This window comes from Chiloscyllium plagiosum, unplaced genomic scaffold, assembly GCF_037043375.1.
Source record: "Chiloscyllium plagiosum isolate Xiang-an unplaced genomic scaffold, Cpla_swu_hap1 HiC_scaffold_48, whole genome shotgun sequence".
Lineage (NCBI taxonomy): Eukaryota > Metazoa > Chordata > Chondrichthyes > Orectolobiformes > Hemiscylliidae > Chiloscyllium > Chiloscyllium plagiosum.
Window position 1 is genome coordinate 9,222,298 of NW_028270186.1, and position 23,094 is coordinate 9,245,391.

A 23,094-nucleotide genomic window follows, 5' to 3' on the forward strand; every position below is an offset into this window, starting at 1 on the left:
GTCCTCCCCAGGCACTTTAAGTTAACTAAGTTGAACAAGAGAGCTTCACATTTGAAACCTACCAGGTTGAAACACAATGAGAATCCTCACTCAAATAATGCATTCAAGCAAAAAGAGTAATTTTCTCTTTCCTGACTGCTTAAACTTCAGCCACTGCTGGTAAAGTTCAATCAGAATTAACCCATTCTCTTGATCTAAGTGTGATAAGCTGCAAGGACAAGTTACCACACATAGGCAAATACACAGCACTCGGAGAAACACAGTCACTGTGCCCTTAATGTCTGGGCTTGATGATTTATGAATCAACAAACTTTCAGAACACATTGAAAAGATTAGGTAAAACTGCACCCCCATTACATCCGCAATCAGGACTGAGGAGCACAGAAGAAGACAAAGTTCAAGACAAGTGGGTGAGTTGGATAGACAGTGATGGGAGAGTGTGTGTGTGTGTGTGAGAGTGTGAGAGAACAAGACTTACTCCACCAACCCAAGCATTGGGATTAATGCAAGGGTGAAACAAGCTGACATATCTTGGGAGGACAACCAAGGCACAGGAGTTCACATTGAACTTGCAATCCTTGGAAATACAAAGGATTAGAGAAACCTTAGTGTTCATGTCCATAGACCCTTGAAGGCAGGAGGACAGGCAGATTCTGGGATCTGCGATGTTTGCTTTCATTGGTCCAGGCAATGAATGCAATGGCAAAGAGTTTATGATGGATCTGTACACCACATTTGTTAGACCACAGCTAGATTACCGCCTACAGTTCTGGTCACCACATTATTACAGAAATAGGATTATAGTATTAGAGAGAGTGCAGAGGAGATTCACCAGGATGTTACCTAGGTTGGGGTGCTTTAGCTATGGACAGAGAGTGGATAGACTGGGGTTGTTTGCTCATGAGTAGAGAAGGTGGGGGGGGGGGGGGGGTGATGTTGGGCTACAGATACCTGATTCTCAAGGTCACAGAAAAGGTCGAGGGGACAGATATTTCTCGTTCTCAGAGGGATCAATACCCAAGCAGTACATTTTCAAGATCCCTGGGCAGATGGTTTTGAGCGAATTTGAGAAATTTATTTTTCATTTGGAGGGTTGCGGTTATCCAAAACTCCTGATCTGGAAAAGGTGGCAGATGTGGGATCCCTGAAGAGATCTAACAGGGTGGGGCAAATCCAAACCTAGAGAGTAGAGGTTTAAGGTGAGAGGAGAAAGATTTAAAAAGGAACCGAGGGGCAACTTTTTCACTCAGCAGTTTGTGTGTGAAGGGAATGAGCTGCCAGAGAAAGTGTTGGAGGTTGGTACAATTACAACATTTAAAAGGCATCTGGATGGGTATATGAGTAGGAAGAGTTTAGAGGGACATGGGCCAAATGCTAGCAAATGGGATCAGGCCAGATTGTCTTGTCTGGTCAGCAAGAACGAGTTGGACCAAAGGGTCTGTTTCCATGCTGTGTGATTCTTCTAAGTATTTAGATGGGCACTTGATACACCAGGAGGCAAGTGCTTGGAAATCATGTCTCACAAACTTGATGGAGTTTTTTGAAGAAGTAACAAAGAGGATTGATGAGGGCAGAGCGGTAGATGTGATCTATATGGACTTCAGTAAGGCGTTCGACAAGGTTCCCCATGGGAGACTGATAAGCAAAGTTAGATATCATGGAATACAGGGAGAACTAGCCATTTGGATACAGAACTGGCTCAAAGGTAGAAGACAGAGGGTGGTGGTGGAGGGTTGTTTTTCAGACTGGATGCCTGTGACCAGTGGAGTGCCACAAGGATCGGTGCTGGGTCCACTACTTTTTGTCATTTCCATAAATGATTTGGATGCGAGCATAAGAGGTATAGTTAGTAAGTTTGCAGATGACACCAAAATTGGAGGTGGAGTGGACAGCAAAGAGGGTTACCTCAGATTACAACAGGATCTGGACCAGGTGGGCCAATGGGCTAAGAAGTGGCAGATGGAGTTTAATTCAGATAAATGAGAGGTGCTGCATTTTGGGAAAGCAAATCTTAGCAGGACTTATACACTTAATGGTAAGGTCCTAGGGAGTGTTGCTGAACAAAGAGAGTGCAGGTTCATAGCTCCTTGAAAGTTGAGTCTCAGGTAGATAGAATAGTGAAGAAGGAGTTTGGTATGCTTTCGTTTATTGGTCAGAGTATTGAGTACAGGAGTTGGGAGGTCATGTTGCGGCTGTACAGGACATTGGTTTGGCCACTGTTGGAATATTGCGTGCAATTCTGGTCTCCTTCCTATCAGAAAGATGTTGTGAAACTTGAAAGGGTTCAGAAAAGATTTACAAGGATGTTGCCAGGGCTGGAGGATCTGAGCTACAGGGAGAGGCTGATCAGGCTGGAGCTGTTTTCCCTGGAGCAACGGAGGCCTTATAGAGGTTTACAAAATCATGAAGGGCATGGATAGGATAAGTAGACTAAGCCTTTTCCATGACGTGGGGGAGTCCAGAACTAGAGGGCATAGGTATAGGGTGTGGGGAGAAAGATATAAAAGAGACCTACGGGGCAACTTTTTCACACAGAGGGTGGTACATGTATGGAATGAGCCGCCAGAGGAAGTGGTGGAGGCTGGTACAATTGCAACATTTAAGAGGCATTTGGATGGGTATATGAATAGGAAGGGTTTGGTGGAATTTGGGCCGGGTGCTGGCAGGTGGGAAGAGATTGGGTTGGGATATCTGGTCGGATGGACAGGTTGGATGGAAGGGTCTATTTCCATGCTGTATATCTCTGTGGCTCTATGCTGGAAAATGGAGTGAGAATTGAGATGTGCTCCTGTATGCTGACCAGCGATGGGGCTCAGTCATGGGGCACTGAACAAGGAGAGTTATCGGTTCAGAAAAGATAACCTCTCTCTCTCCCAAATCAGAGGTCACCTTTCCTGGGGTTTTCTCGAAAAAGCAGTAGTTAGTTTGCATATCTGCATGCTGACGGCTCGGCACAGGCGGATCGGAGCGAGAAACCAAACATCGAAATCGATGAAGAAAGCTCAACGGGTCTGACAGCAATTGCCGAGTGTGAAAGCAGAGTCTTGGGGTCCAGTGATGCTCTGTCACAACACTACTCTGCACAGAAGCTGCCGGAGCTGCTGAATTTTCACAACAATTGCTGGGGTTTTTTTTTCAAGTTTCTGATTTCCAGCACCGGCAGTTCTTCAGGGGATTTTATGTCGGAGAGAACAGAGAGTCTGCAAGGTTTGGCAGGATTTACGGCCCTATGTTACTCTCTGGCCCGAGAAACAAGTGAAGCAGTTTACAATGTCGGGTCCGGCTTCAGACCTGGACTGGGCGAGATTTAACTCCGAAACCAAATCGCGGAAAGGATCTTTCAGCAACACTTGGTTCCAAAAAGACGCTCAAATGTTCACAGCTCCTGGCCAGAACCTCCAGCCGGTTTCTGTTCGCCCTCTGGTCGGGAATAAGATCTTTTTTTTTCAAAATCCCCACGATCCGCTCCCTGGTGAAGATATCCCACTGTCTCCCGTCCAGCTCAGGAAAGGCTCATGATTCCCTTACGCCAGACACGGGGAATGTGAATGTGGAGCAACAGTAAAATTGGGTGAAGGGGAGAAGGGGGGGGGGGGTTACTGCTGGTGGAGGGTGGGGAGGGGGGGTGACTTGAGAAGTTGCTCCAACCCTCGCCTTTCGGGGTCAACTCGTGATCTGGGCACCGCGGGGCAATCCCAGCAGGGGGAGAGTCTACCCCCTTTTCCCTGGGAGGGGGGAGGGAGAGGGGGAGGGAGAGGGGGATGGGGAGGGGGAGGAGGGAAAGAGACAGAGGAGGGCAGGGAAAGGGAGGGAAGAGGAGACGAGAGGGGAGGAGAGAGCAGAGGAGACGAGGAGAGGGACGGGGAGGGACGGGGGGGGGGGTCGGGGAGGAGAGACTGCGCTCGGACATGGGGGTCCTCCCGGAGAACAGGAGCGGCTCGGTGCTGGCGCTGAACGGTTCTGCTCGGTCCCCTCCCAGCCCGAGCCGGGCCATCGCCCTGGGTCTGACGCTGGGCTCCTTCATCCTGTTCGCCCTGCTGGGCAATGTGCTGGTGGTCCTGTCGGTGGTCTGCCACCGGCCCCTGCAGACGGTCACCAACTACTTCACGGTGAACCTGGCGGTCGCGGACCTGCTGCTGAGCTGCAGCGTGTTGCCCCTGTCCGCCTGGCTCGAGGTGCAGGGCCAGTGGCCGCTCGGCCGGCTCCTCTGTGATATCTGGGCGGCCCTGGACGTCCTCTGCTCCACCGCCTCCATCCTCAGCCTGTGCGTCATCTCCATCGAGCGGTACATCGGGGTGAGTTACCCGCTGCGACACCCGACCTTGGTGACCCAGGGGAGGGCTCTCTTCACCCTCCTGGGAGTCTGGAGCCTGGCCCTGGTCATCTCGGTGGGCCCCCTGATGGGCTGGAAGGAGCCGCCGCCCCCTGACCACACCGTGTGCCAAGTGACCGAGGAGCCCGGCTACGTGCTCTTCTCAGCCCTGGGCTCCTTCTACGCGCCGCTGGCCGTCATCCTGGTGATGTACTGCCGGGTCTACATGGTGGCCAGGCGGGAAACCAGGAGCCTGGAGGAGGGCAGGAAGAGGGAGACGGGGGGCCGGGTAACGCTGCGCATCCACCGGCCGGAGAGGAGGGCGGACGGGCTGGACCAGGGTCAGGGTCAGGGTCAGGGTCAGCCCGGTGGCCGGGGCTCCCAGCTGAAGACTCAGTTCTCAGTCCTGCTCTTCAAGTTCACCAAGCAGAAGAAAGCGGCCAAGACCCTGGGCATCGTGGTCGGGGGTTTCATTCTCTGCTGGCTCCCGTTTTTCGTGGTCCTGCCCTTGGGTAAGAAACCATTCCATTGCACTCTGACCTTCCAATGTTTCACTTGTGACAATGGTGCGGGAAAAGTTGCCTCTCTCGGAGTCTTGGACTTTGCCAGGGTTGGTGGGGTTTGAGCTGCACAGACTCAAGCGGAAGGGGCCGGGGATATTTGACCCGGAGCGTTAGAGACCGAGGTGTGAAATCTCGCTAAGGTAAGCCCCCCTTCCTCAGCCTCCCACCCTCCACGGACAATAGCCCCAGCCTCTGCCTGAAGCTCATGACTTTATAAATCTGTATAAAGTGACGCGGGAGGGGCATGGATAGAGTTAGCAGGCAAGGTCTTTTTTTCCCAGGTTTGGTGGGGGTGGGGAGGGGGGGGGGGGGGGGAAGAGTCTTCTGGAGCATGGGTTTAAGGTGAGGAGAAGTAAGATTTCAAAGGGATCTAAGGGACAGCTTTTTCACAGAGGTTGGTGCGTGATGAGCTGCCAGAGGAAGTGGAGGAGGCTGGTACAATTAGAGCATTTAAAAGGCACTTGGAGGGGGTATATGAATAGGAAGGGTTTGGAGCCACACGGGCCAGGTTGGGTTGGGATGTGTGGTCGGCGTGAGCGAGTTAGACCGAAGGGTCTGTTTCCGTGCTGAACATCTCCCTGATTCTGAGAGTGCGACATCGGTCATCACCATCTTAGGGATGTTTCGAAAAGAGGGTCTGTTTGGAACTGATAATGAAACATTTTACCGTGGACCACGACTGACCTTTGGGTTTGGGTATAAACCGTGAGGAATGTTGTGTCAGAGGGAACAATGTCGTCCAGTTTTCCCCGAGACAGAACAGAAACCAGTGCACTTTCTTTGAGCAGCAAATAATACTCAGTCACTGATATGGAAACTAGAGTCGAGAGTGTGTTGCTGGGAAAGCGCAGCATCCACGCGGTTTCAACAAAAGCTTGGATAAGCAGCAGCGGTGACAGAGCCTCCTAAGACAGTAGTAGTGTGGAGACCTTGGCGGGGCACAAATAAGGGAACAGAAGATTACTACCAGCTCCGATATTGAGTGAAAGAGTAAAACTGTCACCCAGCGTCGGTGGAATCCGTTACAACAGTGCGAGGGTGAGGATTAACTCCGGTCGTGTCAAAAAGGAGAAAAAAGACACGGACAACGGAGGAGAGAAATTTCAAACTCAAAAAAAAAGTCAAATTGACGAAAGCAGGAGTTGGCCGGGCGGGGTGAAAGACAGAGACAGGGAGCGTGACAGAATCCAACAGAGCGCGCCGGAATGCAGTTGGGTTAAATAATTGTACCATGAGCTGAAAAATGTGTTGCTGGAAAAGCGCAGCAGGTCAGGCAGCATCCAAGGAGCAGGAGAATCGACGTTTCGGGCACCAGCCCTTCTTCCTCATTCCTGAAAAAGGGCTTATGCCCGAAACGTCAATTCTCCCGCTCCTTGGATGCTGCCTGACCTGCTGCGCTTTTCCAGCAACACATTTTTCAGCTCTGATCCCCAGCATCTGCAGTCCTCACTTTCTCCTCGATAATTGTACCATACTGCAACCATTCCGTTTCATATTATCTGCACCATAAATTATGGGCTGAAATAAAGCGCATTCAATCTTAAAGGGATAGAAATATTTCTAACAAATGGTTTTAGAAAGAAGGGCACAGAGAAATGGTTAGGTGGATTGGCCCTGCTAAATTGCCCTTGGTGTCCAGGGACGTGCATGGGATTAGCCATGGAAAATGCATGGTTACAGCGAGAGAGTGGTGTGGGTGGGGGAACGCTGATTGGAGAATCGGTGTGGACTCGATGGGCCGAATGGCCTGCTTCCACACCGTGGGGAATTTACGATGCTATATTTCTCCCCTGGTAGTGAACTTTACTGACCAAGCATCCTGCCGAATAAGAGAAAGGAGTTTTTATTTTTTTTTCTTGGGAACTATGTTCTTGTTCCATTTGGAACCAATATTTTTTCAGCATTATTCGGGCTTTCTTAAAAGGTGAAAAGCACAGGAAGCCGTGGGGTGTTCAGAGTGAGGATATCAAAAGGAAATGGACAGTTTTCTTTTCGTGCAAATTCAGAATTGCAGCCACAGAAGCGAGACCCCGAATCGTACTAAAAAGTTGGCAAACGCACCAAGAAAGACCACAAAAAAAACTATGCAATGGGACTTGAGGTGACACGAAGATTCGATTGCAGTTCGGTAAATGAAACAGGATATTGCAAGAATGATAGGTCAGCCACAACCATCTTTGTAACAAACGGAATGCCAGCCCGTCGATTGCGCCGGTTTCAGGTGACCAGAAAAAGAAAATATGAAAAGATATTGAATTTTGGTTACAAGGATAGAATTTATCCAATTAAAAGTCGGGCCTTGGGTAGTGCTGTGGTACTGAGAGAGCGAAAGGTTCCATATAAACACGGTGTTTAAGGTGATGGGAAGCGTGCTTGTGTTCAACGCACAGACATTTGAGTACCGGAGGAGTTGGGAAGATGTACTAGATCTTGGTGAGGCCTCTGATGGAGAACTATGTCGAGTTGTGATCGCCCTGTTGTATAACTGGTGTCATTAAGCTGCAGGAAGGTCAAAAGGCATGTACCAGGATATTGCCAGGAATGGAGGGTTTGAGTTCGAAGGAGAGGCTGGATCTGCTGGGATTTGTTTCAGTGGAGTTTAGGAGGTAACCTTAAGAGGTTTATTATATCATAAGATTTACAGTTAAGGTGAATATCATATTTCTTTTCTGGACAGTAGGGGGGGGGAATTTCAAGACTGGGGGCATATTGTTAAGGTAAGGGGAAAAACATTTTAAAAAATATTAGAGGACATAAAAAGAGATTAAAACATTAAAAGTCATTTGAGGCTTTTTAAAAACAGTGGTTCATGAGTGAATTCAACTGCTAGAGGAAATGATGCATGTAGATCCAGTTATAACGTTTCAAAGGAATTTAGATGAGTACATGAATAAGAAATGTTCCGAGGGTGATGACTAAGCACAGGCAAATGGGACAAGTTTAGTTCAGGATTATGGTCGAAGGATCTGTTTCCATGGTGAACGACTATATGACTTGAAATGGGGTGAGAAGGACCACTGGTAGCAATACAATGGGCTTTGCGTACAACAAGAGAAATCTGAGAATATTTGGCCCCTGCAACTTGTTGTTGGTAAGATGATGGTTGATGGTGTGTTTCACACTCCACATTCTCATCCACACCAGATAAATACTCTTCAGAGGAATCAAAGGTTAAGATAATCAGACAGTTAAATAGGGAACATTTTTCCTAGGTGGTGATGGCGAGCATGAGAGGACATTGCTTTCAATAGAAGGGTGGTAGATACCGGACACGTCAGAGGTAGTTTCTTTACTCAGAATAGTAGAGGCTTGGAATGCATTGCCTGCAACAGACTCGCCAACATGAAGGGCGTTTAAATAGTCATTGGATAAACCTATGGATGAAAATGGAATAGTGGAGCAGATATAGGCTTCAGATTATGTTGCACTGACCTGTAGAACCAGAGAGCTGATAATAGATAAACCTCTGAAATGCAAATATTCAATTAGACTGCCTCTTCTACCTTTTGAGGCACAATTTCAAAGTTCCTCAATCCTCAAAAAACAAAATCTCTTCATCTCGATCCCCAAAGGACTTTTTTTAAAAAATTAGGAAATGCTGTTATAAGTGACCCCTACCTCTGGATTTCTTATCTACTTCCACCAAGGCATTTCTCATTCTTTTGAACTCCAAAAGAAGCAAGTCCATCTGTCCAACCTGTCCTCCTGAGACCACCCACTCATCCTGGGAATCAATCAACCAAACCTTCAGTGCATTTCCATCCTCTGTTAAATAAGGAATCCAAAAACTACACACACTTATTACAATCTTGTCTCACCAATGCCTTACTAACTGAGACATAAAAATTAAGTTTAAGCTCATTCCAAATGACAAACAGTATCCCATGAGCCCTCTTGATCAGGTGCCCTACCTACACTCCACATTATGGTATTTGTGGGTCAGATGTCACAGTTTAGATTCCACTCAAAGTTTCCAGGCACTATTCACATGTTTATGTAACACATCAAACTAAAGATACAACTTTATATTACAATCTTCAACTTGAAGGCCAATTATTTCCATCTCCTGACTTCATCACAAATTTTCTTCAACTTCCCTGCAGGATGTTCCTTAACCCCAAATCCAACTGAAATTTTCACAAAAACCAAATGTTACTGAATTGCACCAAACAGTGCTCTGTTTGAATCACATTAAAATGTTTTTACAATGTGGAGAAGATATCACAACCATTAGATCAATCATTTCAAGCAGCTGCCAAATCCAAAATCATTTATTAAACCTGCAAACTGATGACTTGATCAAAACAAGGAGTCAAATGTTACCATTTTATTTGTAAAGGATCTGTTAGTATTGTGGGACATTTTACTGCATTAAAAAGGTGCTGCACAAATGCAACTTTTCCTGTTGTTGTTATTCATGATGGCTATTTTTTATTAAACATTAGAATGAATTCAAGCCATGGGGATGAAAGGGGATTAATTGTTTTTTTGTCATGAGCCTTGATTGTACTCATTACAGAATGGCACTTTCTTCCTTGCATGGTGATAAAAAATGAAGAGGGGGTGGGTGGGGAGAGGGAGATCATCATTCAGATTGCATTATGACAAATGTTTTTGTTGGGCAACCAATTCAGGTTTCAAGATGAAATGCACGCCCTATTATTTGAGATGGTATTATTTTAAATAACTTAAATTTTTCATTAAATTCAGCAAGAAACAAATTTGATCAACCCTTCCGACAATCAACAGAATACCATCCACTTTGTGGAAATGGTGTAATTATTCAGCCCTTGTGTGCTCCAGCGCTTCTCTGTGCATTTAGGACACCTGACTCTGAATTCAAAGCTTCTGTTTGCAAGGCAACAAAACAGGTTACATGTTATGCCAACAAATCTTCCCTTCTCCATTTACTCCACATCCTTTCATTTATGGTGCTCTAACACCTGTGCCTTTCTTAGTCTCAATTTCTCTTCTTCAAAAAAAAAGCACATCTTTTCAAATGAAAAAATTCTTTGAGTCTTTAACAATAAAAAGGGGCAGGTTCAGTATCTTTGAATGCTGAAAATATTATTCAAGTGCACCAGAATTGAAGGCTTGATGCCATTTTTGCCAGTCAGTTTGAAGATTAGTGAAGTATATGAAAATGAGAGAGATGTGGAGACCAATCAGCCCACAGGGTGATAGTTGCTCCCACTCCCCCCAGTCATGGCTGCCTCCTATTGAGAGCATGAAACAGGCAAGCACATGATTATTTCTGTTTCCATGGCTCGTTTCTACTGGACCAGATTGCTAGCATGCCACTAGGGGCCACACAGCTTGAGAGGCGTAATTCTGCCTCAAGTTTAGCAAGACACATTCTGCCACTCATGTACTGGAAAGATTTGCAATTCATAATCAGTCAATTTTGACATGCAAGAAATGATTCTTTCTTGGGTGGAACCTGATCCCAAAGCTTCACAGTAGAGGCAAAGATGCTACCCACAGCAGGGCAATACCCCCCCCCCCCCCAATCGCCATTGATAACAGCTCCTCAATAATTACTGGAGTGTCAGTATACCTTCACATGGTGCGAAATTACATTTCACAGGTTGGCAGCTCCTTTGATAAACTTCTCAAATTGTTTGCACTAGTTTGAAATGACACCCTTTGTCTGACTGTCACGGTTCAACATTAAGTCTGTGTTTACCATTTCATCATGATCTTAAATGCTCAAGTCACGTTTTAAGTCTTCCGTTTTGTATATTTTGCCACAGAAATGAATGCAACCAAATTCATTTCAAAGGGTTAAAATTCAAGAACAGAGCTGTACTGTTGAGGCTGCATGATGCTCTGGCCAGGCGTCTTTTAGAATATTTAAAGCAGTTCTGGAACCACATTTATCGGGGGATGGGCTGCTCTTTGGGAGGATCCAGAGGCAGGTCGTGGGAGTGCTGTAAAAAGGACTTGGACAGGTTAGCAGCATGGGCAAAGAAGTGGCAAATGGAATACAATTTGCAAAAGTGTGAGGCCATGCACTGTAGTAGGATGAAGAGAGGCATAGACCACTTTAGAAACAGGGAAAGGCTTCAGAAATCTAAAGGACAAAGGGAATTGTGAGTCCCAGTTCAGGATTCTCTGAAGGTTAACATGCAGATTCAGGTAGCAGATCAGAAGGCATAAGCAATGTTAGCTGGAGGACTAGAATATAACAGCAGAGATGTTTTTCTAAGGCTGTACAAGGCTCTGGTCAGGCCGCAATTGGAACATTCTGAGAAAGTTTGGACCCTGGTCTATGGAAGGATGTGCTGGAGTTGGAGGAGGTCCAGAGTACCCCACGGATGAATAGCTTGTCACATGAGGAGCAGTTGAGGACTCTGGGTCTATGCTGGATGCAACTTAGAAGGATGAGGAGGGATCTCATTGAAACTTACAGAATACTGAAGCACGTGAATATACTGGAAGTGTCAAAGATCCTTCCATTATTAGGAGAGGACAGCCTCAGCATGATTCAATGACCTTGTGCGACTGGGGGGAGGAGGAATTTCTTCAGCCAAAGGGGGGTGAATCTGTGGAACTCATTGCCGCAGAGATCTGTGGAGGCCTAGTCATCGAGCATATTTAAGACAGAGATAGACAGGTTCTCAACCAGAGAGGGAATCAAGTGTGATAAGGAGAAGGAAGGAGAATGGCGTTGAGAAATGTGTCAGCCATGTTCAAATGAAGGAGAAGACTTGCTTCTTTTGCATATGGTCTAAGTTGAAAACACAAGATTGGTGATGATCTGTTATAATTTGCTCACAGCTATTCTTGGTGTTTCTGCTCGGAACAAAGTTTTGCAGCAATGTTTTAAAAATTGAAGAAGCAAAAATCACCAGACCCAGTGCATTGGCCAGGATTTGGTCCCTTTTAAACAGTTACTTGGACTGAAGGGAAAACAGGAGCCTTTCAAACAGGAAGGTCACAAGGGTGACGAGGTTTCTCAAAGAGAAAGCACTATGAACCTTACTGGAAATGAAGAGTTAAGAACCACAGGAGACTGTCCAGAAGAGAACACAGCCTGTCTGGAAACACTCATGCTGTTCCTATGGTATCATTGAGAACTGTGCCCAGTCACATATCATGAGTGTTTTCGGTGTCCATTTCGGTGTGCTACAAAGCAGCTGCATCATTTGGATCAAGCCACATTTCACAATTGTCCTTTTAGTTCTGCTTTGGAAAGACTAAAGAACTAAAAGGGATCAGAATATTCCTGTTAAGGCATAAGAGTGTGTTAAACCTCTGAACTTGAACAATCATGGAAGTACATGCAAGATCCACACTGGCTTACAGCAGAGTTTTGTCTCTGGAACTGAACAGTTGTCAACAACAACCTGTAACTCCTTGTGTCAAGGTTTTCAATCATTTCTTTCCCAAGTTTGTAATTTCATGTACTATCTTCCAGCCCTCTGTACAGAGGATCAGGAGGAGAGAAACAGGGTGCTTTCCCTCAGGTAGGTTTCAGTGTGACAAGGACACTGCAGGCATTCCCTCTCCATGTACTTCGAAAGACAAAACGTGAAATGGATTTTTCCTGGAAAACGAAATACCTGTATCTCAACTGTTGGTCAGTCTCAGAACTTTCCAACTGGACAACTGATGTTGTCAAAACATAGATTCTGTGAACAGACACAGCATGAACAATTGAAAGTTCTCCTTCTCCTCAAGAATGAAACAAGACAAAATATTCTTCCTCATATTGTTTCTCCTCCTATACCGTACAATACTGTCAAAAAAAAAAACAACCTGATGAGGAAATGTGCCGAATTAATAAAGGCAAAGAGACATGATAATGACTGGTTATTCTCAGCATCATCTAGTAGTGTCCTCAACTCATCCATTTACTTATTTTCCATTCAGATTAAGAGCAGGCTCCCACATCCAAGTTTTACAATGGGACAGAGATCAAGTAGACTTTAAGTAGAGCGCCATTCCTGATGAAGGGCATTTGCCCGAAATGTCGATTTTCCTGCTCCTCGGATGTTGCCTGACGGCTGTGCTTTTCCAGCACCACTCTAATCTAAACTCAAGTATAGCACATGTAAGTGAAAATATTACTGAGAGATATGGACAGGTTCGTGATCAGGTCAACTGTGTGTTAGCCAAGTCGAGTAATCACCAATTACAGTCAAAGCAGAGAAACAAAAACATGAATAAATTAAACATTAATCAAGATTTTTATTAAAGGGAAAATTTAGCTTTGAACTTAATTCAGGAACACTTGTGCTGCAATAACCTATATGGAGTGCAACCATTTGAAGAGATTAATGACTGATGATAAAACACGTTGGTTTATAAGGTTGGTCCAGCAAATCTGGAGGTTATTGCGGATGGCTTGCTAGATTTATAGAACAACAAATAAGGTGCGACAGGTTTGTGTAATTAGTTTCTGGCGTGTCTATGTCTGTTTTAGTCTCAATAACTCCAGGGCCATTCGTGATGCATGTTGTCAATGTGTGAAGTCTACTTTCACAATTTTCCAATATCTTCAAAGCATTTTCTCACAGCTTTTGTCAGTTCTTTGAAATTCTAGATATCCCAAACATAGTAGCTAGATTTGGGCTGCAAAGTGTACATGCTTGTCAAGTTACTTGTCTTGCACTTGTCGGGGCAGAATGTCAACAGCATCAAATTCTAATGGGAACACCAATTTATACAGTCTGAGATAAAAGTGCAGATAGTGTACAAGTTAATGCTGACTGGGTGTAGTATTGACATGCAGAATGTATCAGGCAAATATTATTCCCTGGCCATTTTAAATGTTCCGCCAGCCAATCTTGATCGATTGAGGTTTTGATATGGTAAATTCCTTGAGGTTTCTTAAGCTTTGCAGGATTTGAATGTTAGGATAAAAGCGCATGACTTTAGAGTCATACAGCACCAAAGAAGCCCTTCAGTCCATCTAGTATGTGCTGATCTATCTACACTTGTTTCAGTGCTTATAACTGACATTTTCACCCGAGTATCAATTGACACATTTGTGCATCTCTTGCATGCAACATTTTAAACAAAATCTAACAGTTCAGTTTTGTTAAATTAGTAAAGCCACAAAGTGCCAAAACGTGAACAACAGTTTATGTTTCGATAATATTCAACATTGTAAGACACTGATCATAAGACACTTCACAGGATTATTGCAAAGCAAATAGGATCTCAAGACACATGACAGACATCAGATGCCAGAAGGTCAGATGACCCAAAGATTCATCAAAACCCTTCATTTCAAGGTTCATCAGAACATCGAACATTGCAGCACAGTACAGGCCCTTCGGCCCTCGATGTTGTGCCGCCCTGTGCTGAAGCCCATCTCACCTACACTATTCCATTCTCGTCTATATACCTATCCAATGACCATTTAAATGCCTGTAAAGTTGGCAAGTCTACAACTGTTGCAGGCAGTGCATTCCGCTCCCCTACTACACTGAGTAAACAAACTACCTCTGATATCTATCCTCTATCAACCACCCCTCAATTTGAAGCTATGGCCCCTCGTGCTTGCCGTCACCATCCGAGGAAAAAGGGTCTCACTGTCCACTCAATCTCACCCTCTGATTATCTTGTATGTCTCAACTATGTCACCTCTCAACCTTCTTCCCTCTAATGAAAACAGCCTCAAGTTCCTCAACCTTTCCTCATAAGACCTTCCCTCTGTACCAGGCATCATCCTCGTGAATCTCCTCTGAACACTTTCCAAAGCTTTCACATCCTTCCTATAATGCGGTGACCAGAATTACACGCAATACTCCAAGTGCGGCCACACCAGAGTTTTGTACAGATGCCGCTTGACCTCATGGTTCCAAAACTCGATCCCTCTACTAATAAAAGCTGACATACTGGATGCCTTCTTAACAGCCCTATCAACTTGGTTGGCCATTTTCAGATTTCTATGCACATGGACACCAAGATCTCTCTGCTCATCTACACTGCCAAGAATCTTACCATTAGCCCAGTACTCTCCATTCACTCCTTCCAAAGTGAATCACCTCACACTTTTCTACATTAAACTCCGTATGCCACCTCTCAGCCCAGCTCTGCAGCTTATTTATATCCCGCTGTAACCTACAACATCCTTCGGCAGTATCCACAACTTCATCCACCTTAGTGTCATCTGCAAATTTACTAACCCATTCTTCTACGCCCTCATCCAGGTAGTTTATAAAAATGACAAACAGCACTGGACCCAAAACAGGTCCTTGTGGTACCCCACTAGTAACTGAACTCCAGAATGAACATTTCCAATCAACTACCATCTTCTGTTTTCTTTCAGCTCACCAATTTCTGATCCAAACCACTAAATCGACCTCAATCCTATGACTCCGTATTTTGTGCAGGAGCCTACCATGGGGAGCCTACCATGGGGTATGCCTTACTGAAATCCATATCTACCACATCAACTGCTTTACCCGCATCCACCTGTTTGATCATCTTCTCAAACAACTCCAGAAAGTTTGTGATGCATGCCCTACCCTTTACAAAACTGTGTTGACTATCCCTAACCAACTTATTCCTATCAAGGTGATTATAAACCCTACCTCTTCTAACATTTTCCAATACTTTACCCACAACCAAAGGAAGGCTCACTGGTCTGTAACTACCATGGTTGTTCTACTCCCCTTCTTGAACAAGGGAACAACATTTGCGATCCTCTAGTCTTCTGGCACTCTTCCTGTAGGCAATGACAACAAAAGATCAAAGCCAAAGGCTCAGCAATCTCCTTCCTGGCTTCCCAGAGAATCCTACATAAATCCCCTTGGCCGGTTAGGATTTATTCTACTTTCACACTTTCCAGAATTTCTAACACCACCTCCTTGTGAACCTGAATCCAATCTATCACCTACCTACCTCACTTACGTCAAAATCTCGCACCTCGCTGGGTTCAGTACCAAATCGAATATGGGCTCGCCCCTTGTTGGCCTGTCTACATACTGCGTCAGTAAACCCTCCTGTATACAGTGGACAAAAACTGTCCCATCTAAAGTACGTATTCCCAGTCAATTTTTGGAAGTTGAAATCCCCCATAACAACTACCCTGTTGCTCTCGCTCCCACTGAAAATAATCTTTCCTTTCCTCTAAATGTCTGGGCCTATTCAGAGGCCTGCAGAAAACTCCCAACAGGTTGACCTCTCCTTTGTTGTTTCTCATCTCAGCCCATACTACCTCAATTGACGACTCCTCAAACGTCCTTTCTGCAGCCATAAGACCACGTTTCTCTGTTCTGACTGAAACATCTAAATCCCGGAACCTGAAACAACAACTATTCCTGTCACTGCTCTATCCATGTCTCTGAAATAGACACAACATCAAAATCCCAGGTACCGACCCATGATGCAAGTTCACCCAGCTCATTACAGATGTTCCTGGCATTCAATTGACACACTTCAAACCAGCGTTTCGCTCGCTGGTGTCCTTTTGCAACCCTGAAACCTCATTTCAGGCCTCCCTACTCTCAACCTCCTCTATACTTGAACTACAATTTAGTTTCCCATCCCCCTGCTGAATTAGTTTAAACCCATCCAAAGAATATTAGCAAATTTTCACCCCTAGGATACTGGTGCCCCTCTGGTTCAGGTGAAGACCATCCTGTTTGTAGAGGTCCCACCTACCCCAGAAAGAGCCCCAATTATCCAAGAATCCAAAACTCTCCCTCGCTGCACCATCCCTGTGGCCACGTGCTCAACTCCTCTCTCCCCCTATTCCTCCTCTCACAAGCACGTGGCACTTGCAACAAACTAGAGGTAACAACTCTTTGTCTTCGCTCAAAGCTTCCTCCCTTTCTCCCTGAATTTCTGCCTGAATTCCCCATCTCTCTTCCTACCTATGTCAATGGTGCCGATGTGGACCACAACTTGGGGCTGCTCCCCCTCCCTTGCATGGATTCCGAGAACACGATCGGAGATCTATCACGAACCCTGGCACCTAGAAGGCAACACACAAACTGTAAGTCTCTCTCAATCCCACAGAACCTCCTGTCTGTACCCCTAACTATGGAGTCCATAATGACTAATGCTCTGCTCCTCTTCTCCCTTCCCTTCTGAGCAACGGGGACAGACTCTGTGCTAGAGACCTTGGAAAGAACCAAAAAAAAAAGAGGCAAAGAAATGTAGGAAAAATAATCCACAGCTGGAAGCAATGAAAACAATTGCTAGAGAGAGAGAGAGAGAGAGAGAGAGAGAAACAGACACAGAGAGAGAGAGAGAGAAACAGATACAGACAGAGAGAGAGAGAGAGAAACAGACACAGACAGACAGAGAGAGAGAGAGAGAGAGAGAAACAGACACAGACAGAGAGAGAGAGAGAGAGAGAGAGAGAGAGAGAGAGAGAGAAACAGACACAGACAGAGAGAGAGACACACAGACACAGACAGAGAGAGAGAAACAGACACAGACAGAGAGAGACACACAAAGAGAGAGACACAGAGAGAGAGAGAGAGAGAGAGCGAGAGAGAGACAGAGAGAGAGAGAGAGAGAGAAAGAGACAGAGAAATTGTAATTGGGAATGCACAAGAGGCCACAATGAGAGAGAGGTGCATGTATCACAGTAATTTATGAGGTTGAAAAGTAACTCAGAAAGGAGGTGGGAGCAAAGCCAGGGAGGCATATAAAATAACTGGCGAAAATTGTAAAATTTTGACAGGCATGGAAGTAAATGCAGACCAAAAGAAAACATGAGATAAAGTCACCAACAGCCTGGTTAAATCACAGACTGTTGTCAGAAGCTTGGATCAGAATTGCGAGTGGGAACTGAAATAATGCCCACACACTCTTCACAGAAGATTGGGACAATTCATGCAGAGGTCATTTCACCTAAAACTGAATTCTGATAAATGGGATGCTGCAGCATCAAAACTTGAATTTGTATAGCACCTTGAACATAAGTTGTCTGTACAAGTGGCACTCAGTCTTGGAAATAAATTTAAACTTTATTTGAAATTAAACATAAATGAGGATGTGAAGTTGCAGCAACGGAGAGTTTTACAAAGGGAATTACAAAGCTTCAGTCCTGTCGAATGTAAGGCATGGTTATAAATTTTTCAGATGAGAATATAGGAGGGGCATGGTCACAAATTTTGTAGATGACACCAAACTTAGTAGTGCAGTGGACACCGAAGGAGGTTATGTAAGAGGACAATGGGATCTTGATCAACCATGCCTATGGGTCAAGGAATGGCAGATGGACTTTAATTCAGTGACATCTGAGGTGTGGCATTTTGGTCAGACAAAGCTGGGTAGGACTTACACTGTTAATGGTAGTGTTATCAGAGAGACCGGAGGGGGGGGGAGCTGCAGGTACATAGTTCCTTGAAAGTGGCATCGCATGTAGACAGTGTGGTGAAGAATGCATTTGGCACCCTTGCCTTAGTCAGTCAAAGCGCTGAATAAAGGAGTTGGGAGATCATGTTACAGCATTACAAAACATTGCAAAGGTCAGATTTGGAGGACGACATACGATTGTGGTTGCCCTGCTATAGGAAGGATGTTATTAAATTGTCAAGGATGTAGAAGAGATTTACCAGGATGTTACTGGGATTAGAGGGTTTGAGTTACAAGGGGAGACTGGATAGGCTGGTATGCCTTTCTCTGGAGCACAGGGTTTATAAAATCATCAGAGGCATGGATCAGGTGAACAGCCAAGGTCTTTTCTCAAGAGGAGGGATATCCAAAACTGGAGGGCACAGAGAATCAGATATCCGATAAACACAATCCACCAGCTCCTCAGGAACACTCCCAAACAGGCAGACACAATGCAACCAAAAACTACAGCCATATTACCTTACATCCAAGATGCATCAGAAACGACTCCCAGACTAGTCAGACCACTTGGCATCATGGTAGCCCACAAATCTACCCACACTTAAACAGCGACTAATGAAATTAAAGGATGCATTAGAAACAACCAGCAAAACTAACACTTACAAGATACCATGCAAGAACAGTAAAAAAAAAACACTACAATGGACAAACAAGCAGGAAACTTGCCACCAGGATACACAAACACCAACTGGCCACCGAAAGACATGACCACTATCATTAGTTTCTACACATACAAAGAAGGACACCACTTTGACTGGGAGAACACACACATCCTCAGACAGGCAAAGCAAAGCCATGCATGAGAATTCTTAGAGGCATGACATTCTAACCAGAACTCCATCAATAAACTCATCGATTTCGACCCCATCTACCTCCTCTTGAAAAAAGGAGCCGGACGTGACATCACACGGGTTAAGAAAACAAGACCTATAAATAGAAAGGGTGGACATGCCACCAGCACTTCACCGGAGACTCTCATCGATGATTTTATCCTGTATAGTGATGAAAACAGCCCTTCTAACTCAGTGAGCAAACTTACATACTTATCAACCTGAGCTACAAATCCTCTCAAAAATCACGAACTTTCTATGACTATCTAATTGCCTGAAAAGTGCCTACATTTTGATGTCTCCCTTCAATTGAGGCAAATGGAGTTTTGATTACTCATATCCTTCTTGTTTTCTATAACTCTGATTAGTCCTTTTTCTTTTTCAGGGAGATCGAATTGTGACTTTGCATTCTGCAAAAACCACAGTACAGTTGATTATAACATTGTACGAGTGCTTTCATTCTGCTTGACAGCAAACTGCACAATGTACTGAAATTATGTGCCTCTTGCATCCATCACAGAACAAAGGAGTTTCAGGCTCATAATAACCAATCTTGTGCAATACAACAAAAATGACAAAACACCTTTGATTTTAAGATGTTCTTTGGAAGCATTCACATAAAAGCTGCTTCATTTAGGACCGTTCAGTTGCCAAGTCAGTAGTCTTTATTGATCCATGTTTATCTATAACTACTCAGATAATGTGCTACTCGAGTGTTTCGGTCAAATAGTACAAATGCATGCGAGGGAAAGCTCAATACTTGAGAGAGTACGGAACAGATACATTGGTAGATGAAGTGAAGTACGGATAGGAGGAACTTAATATGATACATGAATACTGCTACTGATCTGTTGGGCTGAATGGTCTTGTTTGATATGCCTCTAAGCATTGAGCCAGTTCTTTACTCACGTATAGAATTATAGGCTACATTTATCACAATTGTAATGTCATTTGTCATGACATACAAGACCCATCTACGAAATACCCTGATCACCTCGATTATAAACAGGGGCTACTCTTATCTTGAAGAGGAGACAGAAGTATGGAATGGGGTTACCAACCTTGAACATAAATGTCTTGAAGGAATGAGACATCTGAATCATTCCATCACTTAAAGCCCATGTTCCTGGCCTTGACATACAAAAAGAAATATCCATTTTACAATTTCTGCTGGGAGTCTACTTTTATAACCTATTAATCAAGAATCAAGAAGTACACTGAACTGTACTTGTCTGGAGCCTTCCACACCAAAGCTCTGATCACAATGACAACTCCTGATCCTGGCCTGACATTGTCTCCATGAAGACAGTGGAGATTCTTCTTTCAGTTCACACATTTCAAACTTAAGTGTCTCACATTCCATCTCACATCCATGTCACACATATATTTATATATATATAAAACTCAATTTATATATATTTTTTAAAAGCAGTGGTACCCTTTTCATCTAAGTGAAATCACATACTCTGAAATCACATTAATCGTGACAGGCAACAAGAAAAAATGTTTTCATCTATTTGTCCAAAGAACCTTGAGATCATAATGATTTACTTATCAAACACACATTGGAGAAATAGTCTCCAATGGTAAGAGAGTGCCAGTGGTTCAAGTGCCTGCTGTCTATTTAAGATGAATAGCAAGATCAGATAAATGCACATAAAATCAATTGTATTCCAAGCTTCATAGGATCTTGTATTATCTTACTTATGCAATACCTCTGAACACAAAGTTGCTGTTTGAACTTGGCAATCACAGACAGAAAAGTTTTAACATCAACCCGTTGCTTCTCCTGCTGTGTTTTTCCTTCCTCCAGCATTTGAAGTCTCCCCTGCTCCAGACTCATCTATTTGCAGAGTGGATGAAGGTACTCTAAAAACAAAACCAGCATTCAACTGAACTCACCGTGAAAACTTTCAATGACAACACAAGTGGAAGATGACAACAAAATGACCTGTGAAGCCACACTTTTTTTTTCAAATTTCATCTGCCCAAATATGACCTCTTCCACCCCACCCAGCGACTGAGAGTTCAAAACCCAAGTTATATCATTCACAGACACTAGTCACAGCAGGTCTTCTGTGAAGCCCAACATCAAAACTTCCTGTTTCTCCATTACATGTGCCAGTGGCCCCCTGAATTGAAACCCAACTTTCCATGACTGTCTTTAGCAGCAATGCCACTTCAAAATGATGCGAGAAACCTGCAGACATCCCACCTCACAGAAGCAGATCACAGCCAAGCAATGGCTGAAGGTGTTGCCAGTTTGAAGGATGGTCTGTTTAGCCAAAGTTCCAGACTAATACATCAGGGACCAAACGTTTTAGAAGGGTATGTGCCTTTTACCTGGACAATTCCCTGAAGCTGTTGTTCCTACCCAGTCGGGCCTCGAGGTAACTCCAGCCATATGGATGACGGTGAGGTCTGTGTTCCCCAGCAGTGATAAAAACAGAGCATAAGCATAGCATGACGCGTATCAACCTATCCGAAGAACAAATGCACTTAAAAAGCACCAAGGCAAGGAAATCAAAGTAGATTGTTTGCACTTCAAATGTTCAATGCAATACTGTGTAACATTTTGCTTCTGCAAACTATGTTTCATGTAGAACATTCCAAGAGCAACTTGCTATTTCTGGTCAGTCTTGTTTATTTACCTGTGGAACAACAAATGGGGATCACTGCCCAGCACCACTCAAGTGCTGTTGGATGATCTTGATTTGGAGGACTGATACTCTATTTCAGCCCAGTCCACATTTTCTCGCACAGGAAGCCTCAAAAGGAAGATAAATAAGCTGGACCCACAATCATGCAATTGTCATGTTTCCCGATTCAAACTGCCAACAAAAGGCATTTAACTTGACAGAGACATTGTGGTCCTCCAATAGCTCAAACTCCAAGCTTTACTGCTCGTGTTAGAAATTTGTTATCATTTTGCACTTGAGCACAAATCCACTCCTCTCACACAGAGCATGAGTTCGGAGGATAATACTTTTTATGATTGGTGCGGTGCACAGAGGACTTCAATTACCTTCCCACAAGTGCCCCAGCTAAATCCTACTTTTGTATTCATAAATATCAACCTTCGTGGACCACTGTTTGCAGTTTGTGGAGGATTTCGACTAGCACCTTATTAAAGTTAGCTTCAATTTAAACACAAGCTTTCACTTACAAATCCATTATTGGGGATCGTGTCATGTAATTTCTTCATTGTCATTTTCAAACTGGACTAAATTAATCCTCCTCCAATGAATCATTGATTTAAATTCAACCTGATGCTCAGTGCAAGTACACACCTTAAATCATGTTTTTTTTTCTTTTACTCCCACAGGTTCTTTCTTCCCGAAGTATAAAGCCCCAGAGACCATCTTCAAAATAACATTTTGGCTTGGCTATTTCAACAGCTGCATTAACCCCATCATATACCCAGCTTCAAACAAAGAATTTAGGAAGGCATTTCAAAGCATCTTGAAGGGTCAATGCTGTCACAGGAAAAAGGCATCATTTCACCCTCCCCTGAGCTACAGCCACAGTGCAGAGGGGCAAAAGCACGTAGTACGCATTCCTGTCGGGTCCAGGGAGACCTTCAAGATCTCCAAGTCTGATCGAGATTGTGAATGGAAATTATTTTCCACCCAGCCAGATCATGGAACAGAGAACAAGTGCTCGCATCTCAATGGGAGAGGGAGAACGATTCTGTGCTGCTGTTGCACCGATGCCAATGCACCTCATGGTGAGACACACCATGCACCGGGTTTGAAACCTCAAGCTTATTCGGTTGGTGATTACGGTGATCCTGTGTGATCAAGTGACTCCAGAACTGACAAGAGGTTTCCCAGAGGGGCACACCACCAATTCCACAGCTCGACAGAAATTTGCTACTTGCCATTCCAATTCTGTTCATCCATCATCACTACCATCCCCAAATGTTTTCTCATTCACTCGCGCACACAATGCTGACCATCTTTGAGAAGTTGAGGTAGGTTCAGAATAAGGCTTCATTATCGTTAAAATGGATCACCAAGATTGATTATCTTGTCAGGAATGGACTGTATCTAAGACATATTCA

The 23,094-nt window shown here is 44.3% G+C and overlaps 1 protein-coding gene across 1 annotated transcript in view; it reads left to right on the forward strand.

The window, feature by feature from the left end:
• The first annotated feature begins 3,908 nt into the window (after nt 1-3,908).
• The window catches only part of LOC122543070 (alpha-1A adrenergic receptor-like), a 20,146-nt gene continuing 960 nt past the window's right edge, over nt 3,909-23,094 (forward strand). Inside the window, exons 1-2 of the mRNA XM_043681293.2 lie at nt 3,909-4,824; nt 22,357-23,094. The exon at nt 22,357-23,094 is cut by the window's right edge and continues 960 nt beyond it. Coding sequence (XP_043537228.2) covers nt 3,909-4,824; nt 22,357-22,829 — 1,389 coding nt within the window. The 3' untranslated portion in view covers nt 22,830-23,094. The remainder of the gene's footprint in view (nt 4,825-22,356) is intronic.